The sequence below is a fragment of the Lactuca virosa genome, chromosome 9 (assembly GCF_052849685.1).
Source record: "Lactuca virosa cultivar CGN04683 chromosome 9, Lactuca_virosa_CGN04683_v6, whole genome shotgun sequence".
In the NCBI taxonomy this organism is placed as follows: domain Eukaryota; kingdom Viridiplantae; phylum Streptophyta; class Magnoliopsida; order Asterales; family Asteraceae; genus Lactuca; species Lactuca virosa.
This window is the reverse complement of record NC_136434.1, coordinates 114,141,005-114,152,222: the sequence shown is the minus strand read 5'-3', so window position 1 is coordinate 114,152,222 and position 11,218 is coordinate 114,141,005. Positions and strand designations below refer to the sequence as shown.

The window sequence follows — 11,218 nt, the reverse complement described above, 5'->3', positions numbered from 1 at the left end:
ATGTTGGGAAGTTTAGGGTTTGTGGTGGAGATCTGGATACCAACTTGGATCGTGATATCACTTTCCGAACTGATATTTCTACCCTATGTTTGGGTTACAAGAAATTCAGCCTAGGATAATCCAAGTGGACACTTACGTTTCTAGGCACAGAAGACGTAAGCCAATATGCTAGAGGATTCTGTGAAAGTATGATGAAACGAGAGCTTAAGATCGTAACCTTCTTCTGTAGAGGAAGAGCTGCTTATATATTAAACACGATTAGGGTTTCATTAGGGTTGGGCCGTCATTAGTTGCTTTGGAAGCAAGTAATGTTAATCCGAATTTAATGAGGATTTAGGGTTACCAAAAACTAACGGGTTTCATTAGTTTTGGGCCGTCATTAGTTGCCTTGGACCCCGCTAGGGGTGCTGCCCCTAGACCCCGCCAAAGGGGTGCTGCCCCTTTGGAAACCCCGGACCCGGGGGCGCTGCCCCCAGATCCCTGACTAGTCGTCGAACCGGCTTCTAATTCGATCTTATACATGCGTGCACTCCGCACAACCCCGTACATATAATAGAGTACAAATTATGAAGCCCCTTAGCTCACATGTTAGTTCCAGTTACTTAAAATGACATGGTGACACTAAAATCATCAACATCATGCTCCAGATATACTAGATATATGGTTTAGTACTTTAGTATATAACATGACATACATGATGGATTTAAAGGAAGAATCCAAAATAGCTTTATTCATGCGTCTTACCTCATCTGTTGTGGCGCTACATTGATACTTGCTCAAAATTGACCATGCTATATTGCAAGGTTCCAAAACTTGGAGCTTTGCATCTTGGATCGATTCAAGATTTCTTCAATGTTTGTACTTTGAATATGACCAATTTGTCGCTTAGATTTATCAATTCAAATTTTGATTCCTATGATATATGTTGCTGTTCCTTGATATGTAGTAGCAAAACATTTCCTAGACAGGATTTATATCCTACAAGGTTAGACGTCCATTGATTACTATGTCAATATCATACAAGATCAACCCTTACACTATGTCTAATGTAAACACATGTCTTACATTGGTTATAAGCAAAATTGAACCCTTTCATATACTCATTAGAATGAAGAGTTAAGCTCCTGGATGCTTGCTTGCTTCAATGAATGAATAAAATAGTACTTTGGATTCAAGAACCATAATGGTGCACCAAGTATACATCCTTGTTCGAGTGACCATTCAACAATGTGTTTGAAATCCACTTTCCATGACTCATACTCATATTATGTAGTTATGGTGACGAGTATTCTGATAACTTTAATGTTTGTGACTGAAAGAAGGTTTTCATTCTCCTCATTTCTAAATCAAACATGATATAATGGAAACAATAAGAATCAGCTAAATGTACAACAAAGTACAAAATCTTACACTTGTTTTAACCTACCAAGTTCCTAACTTTTTTGAGCACATAAAACTCACACACCAACATATCCCAAAAGACACTTGAACTCACAACCTATTGTAGAACTTACGTGGCACTATAAAATCTCTCTCTCTCTCTCTCTCAATGTGATTTTATGATCAAAAACCGTATTTCCTTTTAACTTCTTCACATCTCACTTTCAGGTTTCACTGGTGGCTCCTCTTTCTGCTGTTGTGAAGCAACTGCTTTCAGCTGCTCTTCTGTGATCTTCAACAGCTCTTCACTCGTATACACTCTGCTTGAAGGAGACCCATTTGCTGAATCAAGTGTTCAGTTACAGTCAAATGTCTAAAATACCCTCGTCTAAATTCTAACAACCAGAATATCAAGAAAAAAGAAACAGGGTCTTACTAGTGTCGACTGTAGGCTGAGAATCCTCCTCCATGGTGACAGCCGGAGTTGCTGTTGTGTCACCGGAATCTTCCAGACTGACATCTGGGGTGGTTGTCGCTGTTGCCTGAGGATCTTCTGGGGTAGTTGTGGTTGCTGGAGAATCATCATCGGTGGTGGTGGTGGTGGTGGCAGGTGGTGTTGCTGTTAACTGAGAATTCTGAAGGGTATCAGGAGGAATTTGGGTCTGTGTGGTGGAAGTGTAATTTCCTTGTAAAGGATTTTTAAGCTCATCAAGACCGATTTCCTTTTCAAGGGTGCTCTTGAATTCCCGTGAAACTTCCTATTTTGGAGCAAGTTGTGCATTTCAAACATTCAATCAGTATCGGATTCTTATTCTTTAAGTCGCGATAAGTAATCACTTTGAAACCATACATTCAAACACGAATTACCTGTAGTTCCCTTATTGTTGGTTGAAATGAACGCAGAGTTTTTCCCAAAGTTTTAGCAACCTGCAGTTTAAGTGTGTTATAATTTCAAGAAAACATGGTATTGACACAAAGATAACATCCTAAAAGAGATAATAAAACAGAAAAAGATTACAAAATGAAGTTTTTGGGATATACACTCACCTCAGCAAGACCTTTAGGGCCAAAAACCAACAAAGCCACAACTCCAATCACTAAAGCTTCAGGAGCTCCAACTCCAAATAAAGATGCAAAAACGCCCTTCCCCGTACATTTCTTTCTCTTTTCTGCAACCACCAAAACAATCCAATCATTCAAGCCTCGAATCGATGTGAAAGTTGTCAAATTTTCATGGTGAATTTTATCAGTAATGCATACAACACGATGTAGATGATGAATTGGCAACGAATCTTATACGAGTTTACCTTTGACATATACTAGCATTGACATCTAAAAGATATACCTAATTTCAAGGATTGAAGTGAGATTGATAACCCATTTGTCCTGAGGCCATTCCAAGAAGAAAATGGAGTTAAACCAATATGAGGAACCCACGTTAAAGAACGAACGGTTGGGGTTTTAGAGCATGAAATCTGAGACGTGGAGAGAGAAGCATAAATGGGGGGTTTTCTAAAAAATTTGGGTGATATTGAGGATGACGATGAAGGGTGAGATAAATATGGATGATTGAAGATCGCGGAAGCCATGATGTTGGTGTGGTGATTTGTAGATTAAAAGGTGAATCGATCTGAGATTGAATTTAGGGAAAATCGGAAATCTTGGAAAGAAAGGGCGATTGGAATTGGTTCGGATGTTGGGCCCAACATAATCCTGGTTTCATGTGATTGTGGACTTGTGGTAGTTGGCTATCAAGCAATTTAGTATTCATTCGCCTATTCCAAAAAGAAAGGGTACTTTTTTCTATTTTCTATAGAATGGATAAATCAAATCTATACGATCAAACTTTATAAATACGCAAACTATGCAAAAGTAAGGTAGTGTTTGTTTTTTCGAACAATCTTTATAATACGCAAACTATGGAAAAGTAATGTATTGTTTGTTTTTTCGAAGCCGAAATGTTTGTAATCCGCAAACCACATTTGTAAGTTTTTGCAGCAGAAGAAGTGGACCAAACGTCTGCAGTTTGCAATAAGAAATATGTTTGTTTTTTAACGTATGCTGCTGAAATAAATGAAATTTTAAATAAACTGATTTTACAAACTTAAAATAGATTTTCAATACCAAAATTTTAATAATTCTAATCATACAACATTAAAATAAAATTCATGCAACCAAATTAGTCTTACAATAACAATTTTAGTTTTACAATAACAATTTCATTTAAAATAATTCATTCAATATTTTACATCAATTGTTCAACAATTTCATCCTGTAACTGAGTCATATATTCACGGTCTGCTGCAGTACCATGTGTTGGAACCTCATCTTCATCATCATCAACGAAGACATTGTTATTTCGAAACGTGACATTGGGTTCATCGTATCGTGCGAAATACCGATCACTCAATCATTCTTTCTTTATAAAATTATGAAACATGAAACATGCAATGATAATGTTTCTTTGTGTAACAAACGAGATTGGTATCATCCTCCTCAATATAGTGAATCGTGCTTTCAATACACCAAAAGCACGCTTAATGACATTCCAAAGTTTTGCATGTGCATAATTAAATTTTTAGTTATTGGTTAATGCACGTCATTGACGAAAATCTCCAAGCCAATACCTCTCATTATGATACGGGGCCATAAATCCTCGAGTGTGTGCATACGCGGCATCACAAAGATAATATTTCTCTTTAAAAATGCAAAACATTAATCAATTTTCAAACTAAGATAAAAAATATTAAAAAAAACATAAACTTACATGTTGGTAGAAACGAGAATGGTGCATGTGGATCGACTAATGCTTATGATAATATTCTATAATCATGTGCTACCCTTTCCCAACCGGCCACAACAAACGTAAAAATTATGTTGAAGTCACAAATTGCCAATACATTTTGGTAACAATCGCCATTTCCCCTACATCTATATAAATCTTGTTTCTTAGCAGGGACAACATCATGTATCAAAGTGTCATCAAGTGCACCAACCACTCTTTTAAAAACCCATCGTAGCCTCTTATTATGTACCCAAATGTTTGGATTCAGATTAAAAGAAGTTTGTACTATAATGTCTTTTGCGAAACATATCATTTTTTCCGGCACTTCGTGAAAAAAGTATGAATTGTTTGCTTTGAGTGTTGAAATCTCCGCTTGATAATCACGTAACGTTGATTATAACCGATCATCATAAAAAACATAGTCATCTTTTCCTCAACCGGTACATGTTTTCTATCTTTTAGCGAGTAATTTACTCTAAAATGAGAACATATTCAGACAAAAGATTCACGAGAGATGCGTAGTAATTCAACACATTGTAGAGGATTACGTTCCAATAGCTCTAACGTGTATTCATGTCCTGTCATTTTCGAATCATTGTCCCACACTCGTTTCACATCCCTCTTTCAGAAATAGCGGACATACAAGTACATTAGAATTACAAGAAATACATTTTAATCGTGATCCATTGTGAACCTATTAATCAACACAAGTAGAACTTTAAAACATAACATTAACCAAATTCAAGTAGCAAAAAAACAACACTTAACCATATTTCAAGTATAAAAAAAACATAACATTAATCATATTTCAAGTACCAAAAAAACATAACATTAACCATAATTCAAGTAGCAAAAAAACATAACATTAACCAAATTCAAGTTCCAACACAAGCAAAAACACCTAACAAATAGTTCCAACACAATAAAAAAAACCTTCAACAACGGTTTCAACACAAGCAAAATCATTGAACAATATTTCTATCCTTTAGAACTCCTAGACTTGTACCAGTCATCTCGATCCATACTCGTAATATCTCAGAATCATCGGGCAAATTCATTCATATCTCTCACACATTCATGGTCCCTTAAAAAATGTGATAAGCAGCAAAGCGTAGAGGATCTATAGGGCTTAACTCAAGCAACTCTAACTTCTCTAAACATTGAGGAATTGTATACCCTTTAATCAAATGTCGTAGAGATTTTGCATTTCAATTGCTAAATCGTCATCATTAATAGAAGTTTTAGGTGAGGCACCGAAAGGTCCATTAGGAGAGGCACTAGGAGCTCTGGGAGTTGAGGGTTTAGCCCTTTTGTTGAGGTTACCAAAGGGTGAAGTAGTAGAAGGTGAAGCAGTAGCGGGTGAAGCAGGAGAAGGTGGTGGCTCATGAAAAGGCTTACTACTATGATATGAAGTGCTATCATCATCATCTATTGCAAGAAAAGGGGGTACCCATAATCCGAAGTGGTGGAACATGACAAGAAGATGATCCAACCCCCGATGATTTTGGATTGAGGTCCACTTGAAATTACTAGTGACACTATTTCCATCAAAAATATGTGCACAAAGATCTGGAAAAGGCAATGGAATTCTTTTCAATGAAGCAACCTTTGAATGCCCCTAAACCCAAATGTAACAAAAACTAGTGTAAGAATATTTGACAACTTTAAGCATAAATGTTTAATATATATATATATATATATATATATATATATATATATATATATATACATACACCTTCTTAAAATCATCCCACCCTTCTACAATTAAGTTAAAAGTGTTTGTTTGAGAATTATATATATTGCCAATTTTGTTTTTCAAATTTAGTCATCCTGTGTATTTGGCTTTCAGATTGTCATATGCGTTTTTCATTTGTTTTTGAGTCAAATCCATGCCAAATTTTTCCTTAATAACTCTTCCAAACTTGATCCATTAATCTTTGTGCAAACTCGGTCCTTTTCTACCCATATTGATTACTTATTCAATACAAGTTCTAATAAGCATTTTAGATGCTCATTAGTCCATTGTTGTTTATCTCCCATTTCTAATATGTAACATCCATAAAAATCAAACCAACTTTAAACTTTTTAAAACATTTAGAAACCAACAGTTATTACAAATTTGTTTTCAAAATAGTTCCATATCAGAGTATCCCAGAAACATAGTCATAAAATGTGAGGAGCTGTACGATCACGCCTTTGCCTTCCCGCGATCATTTGAGGTACCTGAAACCAAAACTGAAACTGTAAGCCCAAAGCTTAGTGAGTTCCCCCAATATACCAATACATAACAAACAGTACACATAATAACAACATGTAATGGGTCCACATCTCTACAGACTGGATTACCCCCTGGGATTACAGTGTGAGTCTGGCTTGCCTTCCAGGCCCACAGCTCACATCTGGCTTGCCTCCGAGCCCACAACATAATTCTGGTTTGCTTTCGAGCCCACAACTTATGACTGGCTTGCCCCCTTCAGTTCTACAACTGAAACATAACTGATTTGCCCTCAGTACGAGTCTGGCATACCACTTGGTCCTCAACTCTTATCTGGTATGCTAATGAGTCCTCAGTATGAGTCTGGTATGCCGTCCCGGCCCTCAACTCATATCTACCATACTCCATGGTTTGCTGGTCACTACACGAGACAGTTCAAACTCAACCCTACCCACACAACATGTCTACATATACAGCTAATAGCACATACAGATAATCAAACAGTAATACAAGTAGTCCTACAGATCTACCTAACTAGCATAACAAACTAGCATGCATAATCATCTCATACTCAACATGTAATCAACTACTGGGATATCAAATCCAATGGGTCGACCGTGGTGCCTTAGACCCCTTAGTATAGTGAGTATAATTCACCTCGCAATGTTGCTCTGAACTGAAGAATCAAACTCCGAATCGTTGGCTCACCAAAAATCCCGAACTATCTAAATAATAAACATTATGTCAATACATGGAATATAAATCTTAACTAAGGGTCCACATAATCCATTTTGTCCTTCCTCTTTATTGGGCCAAGGCCTAATTGCCAAATCCATGATCTTAAAAGCCCATATATCCAAGGCCCATTAATCACCCAAATTTCCCAATTTGGGCCTAACTTCCTAATTGGGCCTTATCATAGGATCCCTTATCAAAACTGGCCCAACTTCAATTATTCTGAGGGCCCAACAAGGCCCAAGTCCAATTAGTCCAAAATGGCCCAATCCCGAAGCCCAATTTGTCCAAAAGCCTAACAGAGGACGTACGCGGGGCGTACTCCTCTGGTACGTTGGGCGTACTCTACCTGACGTTGACCACCATCGGGGTGGTTGACCCAGTACGCTGGGCGTACATAATTTACATGGGGTTTTGCCAAAACCCTAATAAGTGCTTAATGGCTTAAGCACTTAAGCCCATATTTCAGATCCATCGACCAAAAGTGCCTTAGAACCATAAAGTCTTGAACTTTATCACTTTGGACATCCAGAAAGTTCTTAACACATGGTCTTAATCCATTAAGACCTTCCTACTCCATGTATGAGACACATTTGGCTATTGAGACATCATTTTTATCACTTAGGACCTCTTTTAGGGTCTGAAAGGACAGCTTATTTCGTCCAAATCATAACATGCACCAACTTGGGGACTTTTGGGACAAGAAATGGTTCCATAAATCTAGAATGGCTAGATCTATATCATACAAGCATAAAGTTTGAAGCTTTTTACCTTCTGGAGCTTCTATAGCACAAGGAAACTTCAGATCTACAAGCTTGCCTTCCTTCTCCAACTATTTGATGCAATGTCTTCACCTTCAAGTGCTCAAAACACACACCAAATCACACTCACACACAAAACTAGGGTTTGGGACGTTTTTCTGGGATATGCAGGCTAAGGATGATGAGAGGAAATGAGCCATAAGTGTAACACCGTAATTTTTCAAATAAAATTTTCATTTAAAATCGCATAACTCTCATAACACATTTCACGAAAATCTCATTTATTTAATTTACAAATCGCAACTCCAAAATTACTTGACTCAAATCCAGGATCCTCAAAACATAACTCTTTCACTGGTGTGTACAATCAAGCCGGTGCCTTCCCGCGATTCTGAGAAAACCTGAAACACATAACACATAACACGGTAAGCACGAAGCTTAGTGAGTTCCCCAAAATACCACATACAACATATTAGCCACACGAGGCTATAACTCTGTAAGACCCTCCGGTCAATGTGTCTCATTGGGACCCTCCTATCCCACAACTCTAATGGACCCTCCGGTCCTAACTCTGTAAGCTCTGAGTAATACACAACATAAATCACAAAGAAATAATGCAGGATATCACAATACACAGATAAGCACATAAGACATCTCCGTCACACACAAATACCACTCATGGTAAAGTATAGTGAGAAGACTCACCTCGAAAGCTAACAAGTAATAATCTCGCACACGGAAATCTCGAACTAGCCTCTGCCTATCACATAGGGTAAATATGTCTAATTAATACTCTATTCATACACAATACCAAAAGGTTGCTCTCTTTCTTTCTCTTTATAACTCTTGAATTGGGTAAAAGACCACTTTACCCCTCCATGGTCTTCATTACTGATGCATGACCAAACCCTAAAGTCAACAGAAGTCAAACTCGAGTCAACAGTCCATGTTTGACCCGACTCTCCGAGTGCATCTATGTGACTCGTCGAGTCCCCTTGTTTCCTCTGTCATATCGCGAAAGTCCACCTTGAATCGTCGAGTTGTCTCGCCAACTCGCCGAGTCACCCATGTCCAGACTCATCGGGGAAAAACCCCATCCGACTCGTCGAGTCAGCTCATAGACTCGGCGAGTCCCTTCAATCCGATTTCTCATTCAGACGACTCAAAGCAGCTCTACTACTCCAAACACTAGATCTAGCATCCCAAGACTTCATTGTCAAGTAAAGTTTCAATATTTACGCTCATGCGTGGTATTTTTGTTCCAACATACCAACACATGCTCTCACAATGTGTTAAGCACGGTATCCTTCATATGGGTGAATAAATTTGGGACCTTTGGACTCTAGGGACCTCACAAGGTCCAGATCTGAGGTCTAAACGTCAAGACAACTGTGTAAGCTCGAAATCCCAAATAAAGGTGGCATAAACCCTAACCTTCCAAAATCAAGAGATCTAACCATAATAATGATAAAGGTAAGAACTTTTCACCTTTTACAGAAGCTCTTGGATGACAAGCAATAGATCTAACAGCCTCTTCTCATTCCTTTCTTGAAATCCTTCTCTTACCCTACAAATATGCACCAAAATACTCAATATAAGCTCAACATTCTCTCTTTTAACTCAAAAAGGCGACTAGGGTTTCTCTCGGTGAAGTTGGGCAACTCATGAGCCGCAAATGAGGCTATAAGTTCCCTTATATAGGCCCCAAACCCGGGGATGTAGGGTTTCATTACACAACACCTACTCGGCGAGTCGGCTCTCTAACTCGTTGAGTCCATTCATTAAACTCACACGGGTACTCGACTCTACTCGACGAGTTGGACTCACAACTCGCCGAGTCACTCCACGAAGCTCAAAGTTAAAAACCTTAATGCACCTGAAAGTCTGGATGTTACAATTCTCCCCCACTTGAATTAGATTTCGTCCTCGAAATCGCTCCTCAACAACACATAGATCGAACCCAATAACCCGAAAAGCACCACTGAAAAGATATCATACCTCACAGATATCTTTCTCCATGAACACCTGAATCCAAACAGGAACTCCCAAAACCGGAGTAAGACAGACCCTTCTGCCGCTACGATACCCCTTCTGACTCTCCAGAATCTGGAAACTCTAGTGGCATGTCTCACTGCCAGACCGCCCTCTCAAGATATCACCAGGTTATTCGCTCTTCGAATAACAGACCCCGATAACTCACTGCCCCTCTGATTCTCTCGTTACGACTTGATAGAAAAAGTCAAAGCCCAAAAATTGGTTACCGATCACTCATACCAGACATACAAACGATCCATATCATACTCCAAGGAACGAAAGGGTCAAATTACACCAGAGACACATCCACTGAACTGCAATCGAAACCCATCTGAACAAGGAACTTTCAACACCCTGTCCTCAGACACAAGAAAAAAAATGATCATGCTTGCTCAGAAGTATCCTCTGACATCTAACAATCATAATCCTCAGCTCCCTCTCAGATATACCTCTCAACACTGAGCACCAGGTCAACCCCCGACCCCACAGATGAACCTCCGAAGGTTACCCTTTGCATGCCCCAAAACGTCTCACTGACTTCCTTCTCACAACAACTATCTCGGCCCATTATGACACACACGTCACGAAGTGCGCTTTACCCCAAGCGAATACTACAATCCCAACGGAAATCGTCTCACCCTCGACCTCTGTCGTCAACTACTCATTAGTTCCAAGTGTTTCTCGGTCCTTCCCATACCAACGAACTGACCCACTCAGGTCTAAGACATCAGATGACACACAATACCCCTCAAAATGAAACTCATCTCTGAATGCGGAATCTCATTCGCCTACTCAATACACCACCAAAGCCAAACTCAAACTCGAGAGTCTGGTCCGACACAAAATTGGAACCACTCGTCCCAATGAAGTACTCAACTCATGACCCATGACCCGCAACCCAAGCGTGCATCACTTCTCCAATTCCTTTCTATTGCGATAACCACAACTTAAGTCAGAATATAACGATTCTCGAAAAATATAGAGACCCCAGTCTCGCCCCTGGTCCGACCACCAGAATCCTACAGACTCAAATGATGAGGCTACACAATCCTAGGAACTCCCCTGAGTCATGCCCTGACTAGTGAATACTACGGCTCCCCGTAGATTCACAACGCTTATCGCTCGCTGCTTGGTGAATACTACGGCTCCCCACGGTATCACCACACCCTCTCGCTGACTGGTGAATACTACGGCTCCCCGCAGTATCACAACACCATCTCGCTGACTGGTGAATACTACGACTCCCCGCAGTATCACAACACCCTCTCGCTGACTGGTGAATACTACGGCTCCCCGCAGTATCACAAC

At 39.3% G+C, this 11,218-nt stretch overlaps 1 protein-coding gene across 1 annotated transcript; it reads right to left on the bottom strand.

Moving 5' to 3' along the window:
* Nucleotides 1-1,358: 1,358 nt before the first annotated feature.
* LOC145141007 (sec-independent protein translocase protein TATB, chloroplastic-like) lies at nt 1,359-3,103 on the bottom strand. Its single transcript, XM_079074371.1, has 5 exons — nt 2,726-3,103; nt 2,428-2,549; nt 2,248-2,307; nt 1,817-2,138; nt 1,359-1,722 (listed from the first exon to the last, which is right to left on the bottom strand). Exons 1-5 carry the CDS (start codon nt 2,967-2,969, stop codon nt 1,592-1,594), a joined length of 879 nt encoding a protein of 292 aa, XP_078930497.1. The 5' UTR covers nt 2,970-3,103; the 3' UTR covers nt 1,359-1,591.
* Between the last annotated feature and the right edge of the window lie 8,115 nt (nt 3,104-11,218).

Coding starts and splice junctions, on each gene's coding strand:
- LOC145141007 (XM_079074371.1), bottom strand. CDS start 2,969: ATGGCTTCCGCGATCTTCAATCATCCATATTTATCTCACCCTTCATCG. Junction 2,550..2,725: donor ACTTCAATCCTTGAAATTAG/GTATATCTTTTA, acceptor TGGTGGTTGCAG/AAAAGAGAAAGAAATGTACG. Junction 2,308..2,427: donor GCCCTAAAGGTCTTGCTGAG/GTGAGTGTATAT, acceptor CTTAAACTGCAG/GTTGCTAAAACTTTGGGAAA.